The sequence below is a fragment of the Nerophis ophidion genome, linkage group LG06 (genome assembly GCF_033978795.1).
Source record: "Nerophis ophidion isolate RoL-2023_Sa linkage group LG06, RoL_Noph_v1.0, whole genome shotgun sequence".
NCBI classification, from domain to species: Eukaryota; Metazoa; Chordata; class Actinopteri; order Syngnathiformes; family Syngnathidae; genus Nerophis; species Nerophis ophidion.
Genome location: NC_084616.1, coordinates 61,153,759 through 61,171,230, shown reverse-complemented (window position 1 = coordinate 61,171,230; position 17,472 = coordinate 61,153,759). Strand labels below are relative to the sequence as shown.

General features: G+C 39.6%; 1 protein-coding gene across 2 annotated transcripts in view; it reads left to right on the top strand.

Moving 5' to 3' along the window:
• The first annotated feature begins 4,641 nt into the window (after positions 1-4,641).
• The window catches only part of tspan2b (tetraspanin 2b), a 36,186-nt gene continuing 23,355 nt past the window's right edge, over positions 4,642-17,472 (top strand). The window contains exon 1 of one of the 2 annotated variants that reach the window (XM_061904488.1): positions 4,642-4,888. In XM_061904488.1, the coding sequence (XP_061760472.1) occupies positions 4,820-4,888 (69 nt within the window). In that variant the 5' untranslated portion in view covers positions 4,642-4,819. The remainder of the gene's footprint in view (positions 4,889-17,472) is intronic. The other variant, XM_061904489.1, reaches the window with a different exon arrangement.

The window sequence follows — 17,472 nt, the reverse complement described above, 5'->3', positions numbered from 1 at the left end:
TTGAACAGTAACATGTGAGTTTCCTTGTAATGTCCTTAGAGCTTTTAGTGCTTGGTGTGTGCATGTGTGCACTCCAACTTCTCTTTACATTATTGCGGTTTTTCACATCATTCTGGCCATATTTAAAACCCAAACTGTACTGTTTTTCTCCCAAAATGTTCCCAAATTTAAGTTAGCCTTAAGGACAGTGGTTCTCAAAGTTGTTGTTTTTTTTTACCAAGTATTACCTCAGGAGATATGTGGCTCTCCAAGTACTATGACCAACATTAAAAATACCAGGTAATAATAATAGTAATAATAATAATAATAATTAGCTTTATTGTCTCAGAGGAGGAATTTGTCTTGGAAATCAAGACACAGCATTTTACATTCAATATATTGCAAAAAGTATTTGACCACCTGCCTTTACTCACATATGAACTTGAAGTGCCATCCCATGGACTTGTCCAGAATGTGTTGGTATTCTGTAGCATTCAAAGTTCCTTTCACTGGAACTAAGGGGCCAAGTCCAACTCCTAAAAACAACCCCACACCATAATTCCTCCTCCACCAAATGTCACACTCGGCACAATCCAGTCCGGAATTTACCGTTCTCCTGGCAACCTCCAAACCCAGACTGATCCATCAGATTGCCAGATGGAAAAGCGGCACTCATCAGTCCAGGAAACGCATCTCCACTGCTCTAGAATACTGTGGCGACGTGCTTTACACCACTGCATCTGACGCTTTGCATTGGACTTGGTGATGTAAGGCTTAGATCGGCCATGGAAACCCATTCCATGAAGCTCTATGCATACTGTACGTGGGCTAATAGGACGGTGACATGAAGTTTGGAGCTCTATTGCAACTGACTGTGCAGAAAGTCTTTGCACTATGCGCTTCAGCATCCACTGACCCCTCTCTGTCAGTTTACATGGCCTACCACTTGGTGGCTAACTTGCTGTTGTTCCCAAACTCTTTACTTTAATTTAAATGAAGTTGACTTTGTAATTTTTAGGAGCGAGGAAATTTCACCACTGGATTTGTTGCACAGGTGGCATTCTATGACAATTCCACACTGTAAATCACTTAGAGCGGCCCATTCTATCACAAATGTTTGTAGAAACAGTCTCCATGCCTAAGTGCTTGATTTTATACCCCGGGCCAAGTGATTAGGGCACCTGATTCTTCATTCATCATTCATTTGGATGGGTGGCCAAATACTTTGGCAAAATAGTGTACATACATACGTACATACATACGACAGTAAACAGTGCACAGGTATACCAGTTAGTTATTACAAACGTAGATCCGCTGTATTGTACACCTCCCGTATCGCCCTGTCCCAATATTGCACTCCTTATTGTGCATCAGGTTAATACAGTAATTTTCTGCTTTTAAGTGCTTTGATTGCCAGTGGGACCAGGGAAAATATATACCTGTTGAGTTTGTATGTTGTTGTTCTGTACCGTTTACCATTTGGCATCAACACAATTTCACTCTGAAGTATATGGTGTGGGTCACGGGTGATTTCAAGACCCTGCTTCCTCACGGTCTTGTAGAATATTTCTTGAAGGAAACAAGATGGCTGCATGGCAATTGTTTTACCAGCCCTCTTGATAAGGTTTTGATGTTGGGTTTTGAGTTTGACAGAGAGATTTCAAACCATGTGGAGATGCTATAACTGATGATAGATTCAATATTTGCCTTATAAAACAATATCATAATAGGCCCAAGTATTCATTAAAAAACAAAGCAAATGTTTTTCTTAAACCAGTATATTAAATAGTTTTGGCCACTGTAACATTACACACAGTTTGACCAGTAACACTGTGTTCAAACATAGGAAAACAAAACACTCTACTTTAATCAAGGGATTTTGTTGGCATACCACTAAATAGAGCCCATGTACCACTAGTGCAGGGGTCACCAACGCTTCGCCCGCAAGGACCAGATGGGTCGCCCGCTGCCCGCTGGGCGTTTTTTTATTTATCTATTTTTTTTAATGAATTTATTAATCATTCCAACAAAACAATACACAAAAATGCCATAACAATGCAATCCAATTCCAAAACCAGACCCAACCCAGCAACATTGAGAACAGCAATTAATAAACAGAGCAATTGAGGACATACAAACATGACACGGTACAATCTAAAAGTAGTGGAACAAAAATGAATATTATCAATATTAGTAACAATTTCAAAATAGCAGTGATTAAAAATCCCTCATTGATATTATCATTAAAAACATTTACACAAAAAAATAAAAAAATAAACAATAGTCTCACAGTGGCTTACACTTGCATCGCATCCCATAAGCTTGACAGCACACTGTGTCCAATATTTTACATAAAGATATAATAAGTCATATTTTGGTTCATTTAATGGTTCATTTTGGTTCATTTAATTACATTTTTTTCGTGTTTTCTCCTCTTTTAAACCGTCCAATTAAGTGTTTTTTTCCATCATTTATTCTCTACAAAAAACCTTCCGTAAAAGGAAAAAAAATGCACGACGGAATGACAGACAGAAATACCCATTTTTTATATATATATAGATTTATTTATTTAGCTATTCTTGTTTGAATCACACTTACATTTAACTTACAAATGACAATATATATATATATATATTTATATATATGTATAAACACTTAAAATGTAAAGTGTAAAACTGGTAGCCCTTCGCATCAATCAGTACCCAAGAAGTAACTCTTGGTTTCAAAAAGGTTTGAGAATCACCGTCTTTGGAGGTTCAGCCTCAAAGAATCAAAAACGCTAGATCTTTATGATCATGTTGAAACCCCCTCTATTTTTGTCTCAGACTCCTCCTCTCCTGGGCCTGGTTTTGTTCTACAACAACGACATTTTCAGAGCATGGCCACATTTCTCTGAGAGATAAGCTGGACTATTTGTTTCCATTGTAGCGGCATGGCGGGGGGATATTCGTGTTTATCTTGGAGCTGTGGATCATTTAGTGACACTTCTCGGTGCACTTGGTGTGATGTCATTACTTTTCATGAAAATGTCATTTCACAAACTATTAAAATGTGTCCTATTATTTTGTAGATTTTAACTATAAACATGCATTTAAATTGTTAGTAGTCTTAAAACAAAGAAGGAATTAAAAACTTAGAAGTTTCAGTGAAATAAGTGGAAACTGACAAAAGTGATGATACTGAATATAGACGATTAAAAACAAATTGACACTGCTTTTGAATTGAGGTTTAAAATATATTTTTAATGAACAAACGCACAAATAATATGATGGATGTTTGCACCTTAGACGAACCAAAACAAACGCTAGCTATTTAGTATAGTGTTAAAAAAACAACATATATAATTTTAAAAAATGCCTTTATTTTCAAAAATTTTTCATGGATGTATTGTGCACATACATAAGTCTCTTTCCTGCGAGCGTATGTATTATATGGAGTACGGCTTGGCAATTTGGAACAGGAGGGCGACACACATACTTGCCAACCTTGAGACCGGGGTTGTGTGTATATATATATATATATATATATATATATATATATATATATATATATATCCATCCATTTTCTACCGCTTATTCCCATTGGGAATGCGGGGGGCGATGGTGCCTATCTCAGCTACCATCGGGCGGAAGGCGGTGTCCACCCAGGACAAGTCGCGACCTCCTCGCAGGGTCAACACAGATAGATAGACAACATTCACACTCACATTCACACACTAGGGCCAATTTAGTGTTGCCGATCAACTTATTCCCAGGTGCATAACTTTAGAAGTGGGAGGAAGCCAGAATTTAGAATTAAGTTGATGAATCCAGATGGATCTGTATTACAATCCCCAAAGAGGGCACTTTAAGTTGAGGATTATTTCTATGTGTATACAGTAAATCTTTATTTATAATTGAATGACTCGTTTATTTTTCAACAAGTTTTTAGTTATTTTTATATCTTTTTTTCCAAATAGTTCAAGAAAGACCACTACAAATAAGCACTGTTATACAATTTAATAAATCAGAAACTGATGACATAGTGCTGTATTTTACTTCTCTATCTCTTTTTTCAACCAAAAATGATTTGCTCTGATCAGGGGGTACTTGAATTAAAAAGTAAACGTTTACAGGGGGTACATCACTGTAAAAAGGTTGAGAACCACTATCCTAGAAGTTTTGTAGCTTGTCAACACGTCAGTTCTAATTTTCTTTTCAGTGTATTGCAAAGGAAAGCCTGATTATTTTAAGTGTCTTTCCTTGTTCTTTAATGTTTTATTAATGCGTTGCATGCTCGTTAGTTCTTAATTGCACCAAGGCTGCCATTAAAAACGCTGTTTTACGTACTTTAAGTATTAAATATGCATGAGCACAGACGTCCATGGAAGAGTTGTGTCGTGTGGGGAAAAACACAGGCCTTTTTTTTTTTTTTTTTTCAATTAGTTTATCAATCATTAGAAATGTCTTAAAAATATGTGCAGATGTAGCTACAGTACGAACTATTACAGCATGCTAGAGAGCGATGAGGGTTTTTTTCCATTCCTTTGTGAGCATTTGACAAATACCCATTACACAGTCTCCCCTGCAGCCCCCCGCCCTCTGCATTATAGAAAGGGGCGGTCTGGAAAGTGTGTGTGTGTGTGTGTGTGTGTGTGTGTGTGTGTGTGTGTGTGTGTGTGTGTGTGTGTGTGTGTGTGTGTGTGAGAGAGAGAGAGGGAGAGAGAGAGGCTGCCATGACAGCGCTTCTTGATGCACAAGTGTTTTGACTTGCGTGGACTTGTGTTATAATCTTGTTCTGAATCAACTCAAACTACCTTGCATCATTTTGTGTGGATAAATTCGACATCCAATCAGCCAACATGGGTAAAGTGGAAGGAGGGATGAAATGTGTGAAATATCTCTTGTTCGTCTTCAACTTCATATTTTGGGTAAGTGAAGCTCGATGATGCATGCCGGGATGCAGGGGCAGCAAGTGCACCTGTGACTTCCGCATCATCATGTTGATTGAAATGTTTACATGCATGCATGCTCCTTTCTCAATTGTTTTGGCTGAGTTGCACTCTGCATGCGTGGCTTTGTGAGCGACAGCCACATCTTTATATCGCCTACTTCAAGTCTCCAATTCGGATTTTCCACAGTGGGAAAAAATAACATTGATCTCAGCAAATGGCGGACTGAATGGAGAGTTTGGTTTGGTGCAGCGTGAAAAATCCAAGTCAGCAGTTGGTCCCACATGACCTCAGCAACACACAGATGAATGATAAAGTGAGCTTGCATGTGTCGACATTTTTTTTTTAGCAAGAAGCCCGTGAGTGCTCAGTGTGTCGGAAATTAGAAGGTGTGTGTGTGTGTGTGTGTGTGTGTGTGTGTGTGCTGGTGAGCTGCACACACACCTTGAAGTACTGTCTTCACAGTGGAACTTTTCCTTCTTTGTGTGTGTGAGGGAGAGATTTTTTTTCCAACAAGCATCTGTGGAGAGGCTCGGTGTGAATGGATCCATTGTGACAGCGGGACAATGGCATCACTTCAGCCTGCTGCTCCAGCCTGGATAAGCGTCCAAATGGAGCACCCCCCCCCCCCCCTCCCCCCCCCCCCCCCCCCAACATTGCTATCCCAGCATAGAATAACTAATCTTGCATCCTAATGGGTGTGGCCGGTGTGCAGACACAAGAGAGGCAATGGCAACACGAAAGACAACATGTTGGTTGAGAAGCGATGATCGGGATGCAGCAAATGTGAGGAGAAAGGGAAAAAGGTCATTGGGAGATTGTGAGGGATATTAGTGTGCGTGTGTGCTTACAAACATGCAGGGAAAAGAGGGTCAGCTGGCATCAACTTGACCCAGATAGGAGGGGGAATCGGTGTGAGAATAGCGGGATGTTTGGTGTCACACTACAGTTGTTTCATGCTGTGATTACCTAACCTTGATCACAGATAAATTCAGTCGGTGGCTGTATGTAGTTTGGATACACGATGAATACGAAAAATATGTACAGTGGGGCAAACAAATATTTAGTCAGCCACCGATTGTGCAAGTTCTCCCACTTAAAATGATGACAGAGGTCTGTAATTTTCATCATAGGTACACTTCAACTGTGAGAGACAGAATGTGAAAAAAAAATCCAGGAATTCACATTGTAGAAATTTTAAATAATTTATTTGTAAATTATGGTGGAAAATAAGTATTTGGTCAACCATTCAAAGCTCAGGTTTTGGCTCAAAATCTCCCGATACATGGCCCCATTCATTCTTTCCTTAACACAGATCAATCGTCCTGTCCCCTTAGCAGAAAAACAGCCCCAAAGCATGATATTTCCACCCCCATGCTTCACAGTAGGTATGGTGTTCTTGGGATGCAACTCAGTATTCTTATTCCTCCAAACACAACGAGTTGAGTTTGTACCAAAATGGATACATGGATGATACAGCAGAGGATTGTGAGAATGTCATGTGGTCAGATGAAACCAAAATAGAACTTTTTGGTATAAACTCAACTCGTCGTGTTTGGAGGAAGAAGAATACTGAGTTGCATCCCAAGAACACCACACCTACTGTGAAGCATGGAGGTGGAAACATCATGCTTTGGGGCTGTTTTTCTGCTAAGGGGGCAGGACGATTGATCCGTGTTAAGAAAAGAGTGACTAGGGCCATTTATCGTGAGATTTTGAGCCAAAACCTCCTTCCATCAGTGAGAGCTTTGAATGGTTGACCAAATACTTATTTTCCACCATAATTTACAAATACATTCTTCAAAATTCCTACAATGTGAATTCCTGGATTTTTTTTTCATATTCTGTCTCTCACAGTTGAAGTGTACCTATGATGAAAATTACAGACCTCTGTCATTATTTTAAGTGGGAGAACTTGCACAATCGGTGGCTGACTAAATACTATTTTGCCCCACTGTACCCTGTTTAACCACAAACTTTAGCCAGTGAGGTTCAAAGTGCAAATTAAACATTACATGCGCTTTCGATCTTGTAGCTGCCTCATTACTCATTGTCACAAAAAGCCAAAGCACACTTCTGTTTTCTATTAGGGTGCTGACTTGTCCTGTTTACAGAAAGGTTTGACACAATGCTCGAAAGGGAATTCAATTGATCGCAACCGTGAGTGTTAAAAGTAAGGGCTGATTGTTCGATTTCAGCCTTAAATGGTCAATCTAAACAAGGCCTGGGCAATTGTTTTAACTCAAGGGGGACACATTTAAAGTAAAAAATGTGCCGGGGTATCGGATTTTTAGGAAAACTAGTACAAAAAGTCACAATAATGTCTGATTGAATGCTAAAAAAAATGTTATGAGAGACTGTCTTAAAAAACAGAATTAAATTAAAAAAAAATTTTTTACTGAACGGGACACCCAGAATCTACATGAAAATAAAGAATGTAGGATTTACAACATTAACTATGACGGACAAAACACTGAAATTTGACAACATATGAACGTCACACCACCTCTCGATTGACATATCTTACAATCAAGCGAAACGCAACAAATAAAGGTCTAAAAAAATTAGTTGGTAATGTCCGGCAGGCCAGATTGAAAAGCTTAACGGGCCGCATGTGGCCCCCGGGCCTTAAATTGCCCAGGTCTGATCTAAGCCTAAATGTTGAATCTAAATCTAAATGTGAGCGCTAAATGTTGAATGCAAAAATAAATGTTGAATATACATCTAAAGGTTAAATACAAACCTAAATGTTAAATGTAAATCTTGAACCTAAATGTGAGGGCTGAATTTTCAATTTTAACCTAAAAAGTACATCTACACCTAAATTTTAAACCTAAACCTAAACGTTAAATCTTAATCCAAATGTGAGAGCTAAATTTTAAATCTAAACCCAAATGGTAACTCTAAATTTAAATGTGAGCGCTAAATCTTAAATGGATGCGCAAATTGTTAAGTTTCAGCCCAAAATGTTAAATCTGAATCTAAATGTAAGCGCTAAATGTTAAATGTGAGCGATAAATGTGGAATGTAAATTTTGACTCTAAATGTAAATGTTAAATATAAACCTAAGTGTTAAATGTAAATCTTACATCTAAATGTGAGGGCTAACTGTTCAATTTGAACCTAGAAGGTAAATAAATCAATACCTAAATGTTAAATCTCAACTTTAATGTTAATTATAAATCTTAAGTCTAAATGTGATCGCTAAATGATATAACCAAACATGAATGTTAAATCTAAACCTAACTGTTCAATCTAAACCTAAATCTTAAATCTAAACCTACATTTTAAATCCAAAGTGCTAAATATTTCGCCCAGTATAAAGTTGAATATTAATAGGATATCAATATTATCCGACGCCTCTGAGCCACAAAGCTGCGCCCACATCTCTATGCAGACAGTCCTCCACTGTTCTTATTTTGGAAGAAGGAAACATGGCAGATGCTTAATGACAAATAATGCCAATAAAGTTGCATAATTTTTTGTAAATGTTATCTCCAAACATGTGAGTGTGCATGGTGTGTTGAGACAATTAAACAATCAAACACGTCAAGGGTGCACTTCCGCAAGGGACAAGCGGTAGAAAATGGATGGAAGGATGGATGGAATTGATTTACGCCAAAGAGGCATGCAGTGTGCATGAACACACATACATCTATGTATATGTGTCTTTCATCCATTCACTGCGCTATTACTTCATGATTGTGTCACATATGAACTTTGCTATCGCTGTAAACAACACTGTCTTATAAGTTTGTTGCAAACAGCAGTCAGCTGACACAATCACTTTGGAGCGGTTCTAAAGAATATGTCCTAATTGTGAGCTAAATGTGACCGTGTTGTTTACAACAATATCATGTTCATATGTGACACAATCATGAAGTAAGAGCGCATACAAAGAGATAGGTGCATTCCAACAGACTGCATCCCTCGATGTAATTAAAGGGGAACATTATCACAATTTCAAAAGGGTTAAAAACAATAAAAATCAGTTCCCAGTGGCTTGTTGTATTTTTTTGAAGTTTTTTTCAAAATTTTACCGGTCCAGGAATATCCCTAAAAAAAGCTTTAAAGTGCTTGATTTTCGCTATTTGCGATGTGACTATCCATTTCCCTGTGACGTCATACAGTGCTGCCAATGTAAACAAACAATGGCGAATAGCACAGCAAGATATAGCGACATTAGCTCGGATTCAGACTCGGATTTCAGCGGCTTAAGGGATTCAACAGATTACGCATGTATTGAAACGGATGGTTGGAGTATGAAGGTATTGAGGAAGAAACTGAAGCTATTGAGCGAATAGCTATTGACAATATTCATAGCCATAGCATGGCCAAATAGCTGCGTTAGCATCGCCGGTAAAATGTGCGGACCAAACGATCAGGACTTTCGCATCTCGTGACACTGGAGCAACCTAAATCCTTCGATTGGTAAGTGTTTTTTTCGCATTAAATGTGGGTGGAAGGAAACGTAATATAGTTGTAAATGCATCTGCATGTTATCCATACATCTGTGTCATGTCTGCTTTAGCACCGCCGGTAAACAGCATGTTAGCATTGATTAGCATAGCATGTTAGCATCGATTAGCTGGCAGTAAACATCTACAAAACTCACTTTTGTGAATTTGTTGACTTTATCGTTGCAAATGCATCTGCAGGTTATCCATACATCTCTGTGCCATGTCTGCTTTAGCACCGCCGGTAAATAGCATGTTAGCATCGATTAGCTGGCAGTCACGCCGCAACCAAATATGTCTGATTAGCACATAAGTCAACATCAACAAAACTCACCTTTGTGATTTTGTTGACATTATTGTTGCAAATGCATCTGCAGATTATCCATACATCTCTGTGCCATGTCTGTCATCGCCGGTAAAATGTGGAGACACTCTGGCACATTTAATGAGGGTCTGGCGGCAGACACTTTCGCATCTTCGGGCCAGTGGTGCAACTTGAATCCTTCCCCGTTAGTGTTGTTACACCCTCCGACAACACACCGACGAGGCATGATGTCTCCAAAGTTCCAAAAAATAGTCGAAAAAACGGAAAATAACAGAGCTGAGACCCAATGTTTACAATGTGTTGAAAATGAAAATGGCGGCTGTATTACCTCGGAGACGTCACGTTCTGACGTCATTGCAAAAAGAGCGATAAAACAGAAAGGCGTTTAATTCGCCAAAATTCACCCATTTAGAGTTCGGAAATCGGTTAAAAAAATATGGTCTTTTTTCTGCACCATTAAGGTTATATATTGACGCTTACATAGGTCTGGTGATAATGTTCCCCTTTAAAAGCAATTCCGTTCATCGTCAAACGTGGAAGTGCACCATTGACATGTTTGAGTGTCTAATTGTCTGAATACAACATGCACACTCACACGTATGGAGGTAACATTGAAAAAAAATGATGTCCGAATGTTCTCATTCATGCAGGTCACTGTCTCAGGGCATTCAATCGTTTGCAACTGGACAGTTCTCTTTGAGAACAGTTGTATTTCAGCAACTAGTTTTCAACAACTGTTGTTTTTCTCTCTACGATAGGGCGAAACCCTCCTTGCGCAGGCACACCCTTCTGGTTTGCGGAACATAAATATTTGGGGTTTTGGCACCAGCCGTTGGACTAGATCTGACCAATCTAACTCTACGAGACAAACCAAACAATCCAGTTGCGATCAATTTAATGCCCTGAGATACATTTAAGAAAATTGGCATTATTTGTCATTAATCGGTGGCAGAGGGGTTAGTGCGTCTGCCTCACAATACGAAGGTCCTGCAGTCCTGGGTTCAAATCCAGGCTCGGGATCTTTCTGTGTGGAGTTTGCATGTTCTCCCCGTGAATGCGTGGGTTCCCTCCGGGTACTCCGGCTTCCTCCCACTTCCAAAGACATGCACCTGGGGATAGGTTGATTGGCAACACTAAATTGGCCCTAGTGTGTGAATGTGAGTGTGAATGTTGTCTGTCTATCTGTGTTGGCCCTGCGATGAGGTGGCGACTTGTCCAGGGTGTACCCCGCCTTCCGCCCGATTGTAGCTGAGATAGGCGCCAGCGCCCCCCGCGACCCCAAAAGGGAATAAGCGGTAGAAAATGGATGGATGGATGTCATTAATCATCTGTCATGTTTCCTTCTTCCACAGTAAGAAAGGTGGAGAAGCGTCTGCACCGAGAGGCAGACATGTGGGCAGGGATTTGTGGAATATTGACATCCTATAAATCTTCATCTTTACTCTTGGGGAGAGATTTCACGCTCACATTTAGATTTAGATTCAAGATTTACGTTTAAATTTAACATTTAGGTTTAGATGTAATATTTAGGTTTAGATCTAACATTTAAATGTGAGTGTGAATGTTGTCTATCTGTGTTGGCCCTGCGATGAGGTGGCGACTTGTCCAGGGTGTACACCGCCTTCCGCCCGATTGTAGCTGAGATAGCCTCCAGCACCCACCGTGACTCCGAAGGGAATAAGCGGTAGAAAATGGATGGATGGATGGATGTAACATTAAGGTTTAGATACAATATTTAGGTATAGATTTAACATTTAGCGTGTTATGATATGTTGCCCAGATCACAGTTTCCCTCAGTTCTGTTTTCAGCACACCTGGGTTTGTGTCTTAGTTGTCATGGGTCCTGATTTGTTCCACCTGCCACTGATTAGCGTTCTGGAGGCTCACCTGCTCCTGGGCACTAATCAGAGGGCTCCTCATTCCTGTTTTTCGCCACACACTGTCTGGCTGTCTTGCTTGCTTGATTGATTGATTGATTGATACTTTTATTAGTAGATTGCACAGTTCAGTACATATTCCGTACAATTGACCACTAAATGGTAACACCCGAATAAGTTTTTCAACTTGTTTAAGTCGGGGTCCACGTTAATCAATTCATGGTAAGCAACAAGTTATGTTTGTGTGTACCTTGCTTCTGGTGCTTATGCCTGTTTATATTTTTGAGTTTCGCCTTAGCTCCCTGTGCTATCGGCACGCTTGTTTGTATTTTTATATTTTTTGATGATTTTTGAGAATAAATCATCGTCTTACCTTTACCTTGCCTTCGCGCATCACATAGTACTCACATTTGGATTTAAGATTTAGATTAAACATGTAGGTTTGGAATTAACAATTAGGTTTATATTTAAGATTTGGATTTATATTTAACATTTAGCACTCACATTTAACATTTACTGCTCACTTTGAGATTTAGATTCAACATTTAGGTTTATATTTAACATATAGGTTTAGATTAAAGATTTATGTTTAAATGTAACATATATACATATATTTAAATATAGGTTTACATTTAAAATGTTAAATATTTAGAGTCAACATTTTATTGAGACTTACAGTAAATGTGATGCAAATGAGCTAAATCTGAGAAAAGTGAGTTAATGCATTATTGAGAAGATTTTGAAACCGTAATACCGCGGTAAAAACAATTCCACTACAGCCTAATGTACATTGTATCAAAAGTTGAGATGATTATCCCATCCCGCACTGAGACGCAAACCCTGGTTGTCCACATGAGAGGCAAGTGAGCTGACCACCGAGCTAAAATCCTGGGCTCACTAACTCAGCATCCAATACACTCTTGAAGTTGTCAGGGAGCATTACAACTGTCTGGCCTCTGTTACAATAACAACAACGTGACTGCAAATTGTTTGTCGCTTCCTTGTGACCGTTCTTATTTGTGAATGACAAGCCTGAACGCCGGTCAAATACCTCGGCATGACGAGCTATTTGTGTTTGATATAATTAGCAATTGTGAAAAAATACTAGTTATGTGAAAAGTTACTAAAATACTTTAAAAATAAACATTTTATTAAACCACCAATTTAGAAATATGTTATCTGGTGGTGTTATTTTGAAAAATGCAACACCTTTCAGAGAGAACATACAGAGATGTCCCGACCAGGATTCGAACCTTGACTGTGAGGCCAACATGGTAACCCAACCACTCATCCATCGTGCGGCCCAGCCTTATCTTATGTAACAAATAGGAATAATTCCACTGACTGGCCTGAGTGAGACCACATTCATGCGCCAGTTTTGCTCATGCATGCAGCTCTCATGGAAATTCCTCCTCAATAAACACAATTTAACTGAACTGTTTTAAAACTTGTCCTTACACCATGAAATAACCTTTTAAGCCACTGCACAATGCTTGTGTGACCGTTTAGAAAAGTCTAGCCGTACATTCAGTGTTCAGAAGTGAAAAGAGGAAACAAGTAAACAACCCAACATATACAGGCCACTCTTTAGGTAGGCCGCACTTCAGGGTATTTGTCCACAGGACAAAAGATGATCCTCTCATGACGTGTACACCCTCCCTTCACTATTTGATTCTCTCCTTCATTGTGCTTGTCTTTTATGTGCCAAACCCCATAGTCACAGGAAGACAGTGGGGCTTTGTCCTCTGGGAGAAGTTGGGCGGGAGGGCGTGGGGAGAGGTGGGGTCGAGCAAGGGGGGACACACGGAGGTCCGGGCGGAGATATTTCGGATGGGAGGGGAGGGAGGTGTGAGTCTGCCGTCAGGAAGGCTAATGATTCAAGGGAGAAGTGGGTAAAGATTGGGGGTCAGCAGCGAGGGGGTTAATGGGACTTTTTTAGGGACATTCTTAGGCCCTTAGCAGCATGCTATTTATAAGTGCTGCGTTTCTTTCTCACAGTTCCATATTTCAGCTAACAGAGGGGCAACAAAATGACATTTTGCACTGATGTATAAGAATATTTTACTGAATAACATTCAATCAAAATATTTTGTAGATATTAATAAACAATAAAAAGAAAGTCTGATGGAAAAAGTGTAGTACAATAGGTAAATAAAGGAGCCATTTGTTTTTGTTTGTTTTTGTTTTTTGTTTTTTTTGGTCCTGTCCAGCTTCTCAGGCAAATCATATAGTTGATGTAGATGTCCATATCGGCTGTTCAGATTTACTTTACAAAAGAGAAGTGTAGGATACTTTTCTTGTTGCCTTATTTGAATTTGACTTTATTAAATATATTTATATTATCATTTGGTGCAGCCGGGCCGGAGCAGGAGGGGATAAAAAGGGGAAAAAAAGGAAGACTGAGGGGGAAATTGTGAGGATAAGAAGGGGATTAGACAGAGAGACAAAAAAACCCAACAACAAACACAACAAAAACAACGACAACAATAGAACAACACCAGCACATACGATATGTACAAATATGATCGTAGAAGGGATAGCAAATAAGCAGTTAGTGAAATAAGTAATAATATAGAAATGACAATGAGCATTTTTACTAGGGCTGTGAATCTTTGGGTGTCCCACAATTCGATTCAATATCGATTCTTGGGGTCACGATTCGATAATATATAGATTTTTCTGATTCAATTCGATTCTCGATTCAAAAACGATATTTTTCCGACTCAAAACGATTCTGTATTCATTCAATTCATAGGATTTCAGCAGGATCTACCCCAGTCTGCTGACATGCTAGCAGAGTAGTTGAATTTTAAAAAAAAAGCTTTTATAATTGTAAAGGACAATGTTTTATCAACTGATTTCAATAATGTAATTTTTTTTAACTATTAAACGAACCAAAAATATGACTTATTTTATCTTTGTGAAAACATTGGACACAGTGTGTTGTCAAGCTTATGAGATGCGATGCAAGTGTAAGCCACTGCGACACTATTGTTCTTTTTTTTTTATAACTTTCAAATGATAATGTCAATGAGGGATTTTTAATCACTGCTATGCTGAAATTATAACTAATATTGATACTGTTGTTGATAATATTCATTTTTGTTTCACTACTTTTGGTTTGTTTTGTGTCGTGTTTGTGTCTCCTCTCAATTGCTCTGTTTATTGCAGTTCTGTGTTGCTGGGTCAGGTTTGGTTTTGGAATTGGATTGCATTATTATGGTATTGCTGTGTATTGTTTTGTTAAATTGATTAAAAAAAAAAAATTAAAAATAGATTTTTTGAAAAATGAGAATCGATTCTGAATCGCACAACGCATTCGATTCGATTCGTATTCGAATCGATTTTTTCCAACACCCCTTATTTTTACACTAAAACTGGAGCATTACAAATACCAATAGAAAAAGTGCATGAACAATACCAATAGTTTACCTCTATTTTTAACAATACAGTTGTTCAAATGCAACAATACATATACATAATGATAGCTAGAAAGATAATAAAATTAATGAAATAATAAAACATTTAAAAAAGGAATACCGAAAGATGAAGGGGAAGAGAGAGAGGCAACCTATATCAAACAATTAATAAAGGAGCCATTTGTATGGTAACATATTTCGCTAAATGTTTCATTTTGGCTGCAGCTGTTTTTTTTTTGTTTTTTTTTATTGTTATGTTTTCTACTGGGGAAGGAGACGGCACAGCAATGGGATGTCAAGTTCAAAAGGTTTATTGAAGACTTGATGATTACGTGGAGTGTGTATGCTACTACATGTCTGCATGAATGGCTATGTGTTGAATTACCATATGTGAATACCGTGAGGGGTTGTTGAGGTGCGTGTTGGATGAATAGCGTTCAAATCCGGAGGGAAACAAGCCAGAGGAAGTCCAAAGTCCAAGCGGGGGTCAAAGTCAGGAGAACGGGTCGAAAGTCCAAAAACGAAGTCGAGGAGCCGGGAAGGCAAAATGGGGCCAGGGGGGAAACAGCGGTGGTGACACGAACACTTTGGGAAGAGCAGGAGAAACAGGGATCAGGGAAACAACAGGGCACAAGGAAACAGGCAACGAGCAAGATTAGGAGGTAGTCAGAGACACGCAGTTTACGAGGAGTAGTTTACGTTCCGACATCAAAGAGTCAGCGTCGGCCATCTTTATACTGCTGTCTTTCATCAACGTCAGGTGTGTCTGGGCGTGGTCTGCTTGATGAGCGCGGGGGCGTGTCTGGTGCTTCCAGCGGAGCTTCTGTGTGCTCCCGCAGTAGTGGGAAGCACAGAGTGTGTGAGTGACACAACAATTACTGTTTAAACATAGAAAGGAACACATCCAATCAATCAACCAATATTTACTTATATAGCCCTAAATCACTAGTGTCTCAAAGGGCTGCACAAACCACAACACAAACCACTACGACATCCTCGGTAGGCCCACATAAGGGCAAGGAAAACTCACACCCAGTGGGACGTCGGTGACAATGATGACTATGAGAACCTTGGAGAGGACCACATATGTGGGCAACGCCCCCCCTCTAGGGGACCGAAAGCAATGGATGTCAAGCGGGTCTAATATGATTCTATGAAAGTTCAATCCATAGTGGATCCAACACAGCCGCGAGAGTCCAGTCCAAAGCGGATCCAACACAGCAGCGAGAGTCCCGTCCACAGCGGAGCCAGCAAGAAACCACCCCAAGCGGAGGCGGATCAGCAGCGCAGAGATGTTCCCAGCCGATACACAGGCGAGCGGTCCATCCTGGGTCCCGATTCTGGACAGCCAGTACTTCATCCATTGCCATCGGACCGGACCCCCTCCACAAGGGAGAGTGGGACATAGGAGAAAAAGAAAAGAAACGGCAGATCAACTGGTCTAAAAAGGGAGTCTATTTAAAGGCTAGAGTATACAGTTTTAAGGTGAGACTTAAATGCTTCTACTGAGGTGGCATCTCGAACTGTTACCGGGAGGGCATTCCAGAGTACTGGGAATCACTAATAAGCCGGAGTCCTCTGAACGCAGATTTCTTGCCGGGACATATGGTACAATACATTCGTCAAAATAGGCTGGAGCTAGACCATGTAGTATTTTATACGTAAGTAGTAAAACCTTAAAGTCACATCTTAAGTGCACAGGAAGCCAGTGCAGGTGAGCCAGTACAGGCGTAATTTGATCAAACTTTCTTGTTCTTGTCAAAAGTCTAGCAGCCGCATTTTGTACCAACTGTAATCTTTTAATGCTAGACATGGGGAGACCCGAAAATAATACGTTACAGTAATCGAGGCGATTACAAAAAGGAGGACAAGCTTGCACATGCGTAAAAAAAGTCCTATGTATTCATAAGCTGTTGTGTGCCACACTGTTGGTACTAATAACGCCTTTAGAGTAACAACATTTTTTTTTCTCACTAACGAGTATTCTAATTAATTACTGTGTCCATCGTTGCAATGCCGTTGCCATTTCTGAGAATGCGAAGTGGCTGGTTAATACGGTGTGGCTGAAAGAAGTTCAAGGTGTCAGGTTTTGGCCGCACATCAGCTATTTGAATAGAGAGAGAAATTTGATGAAGAAGATTGGCTAAGTGGGCCGATCATGCCCTGCTCACACTATCTGACTGACAAGTATCAGCCAGGGAAAGTATAAGGTAGAGTTCTCAAGCTGCAAGTACCGGCCCTACTTTAAGCTCATTGAAATTGAAGGCAAGAATGTTTGTGTAACATGCACACTATGACCAGGGAAAAAAATGTCCATGTCTGCCTCTAGCAACTTGAAATCGCACCTCACCACAACAAATGCCGACATGACACTTGTTGCACGCTGCTAACCAAACCCCAAGCTCAAATGCAACCATTTTTTAAAATCAGATTCATCCCATTTTACAATTTGGGTTAATCATGCTAAATCACAGGTGAACACCCG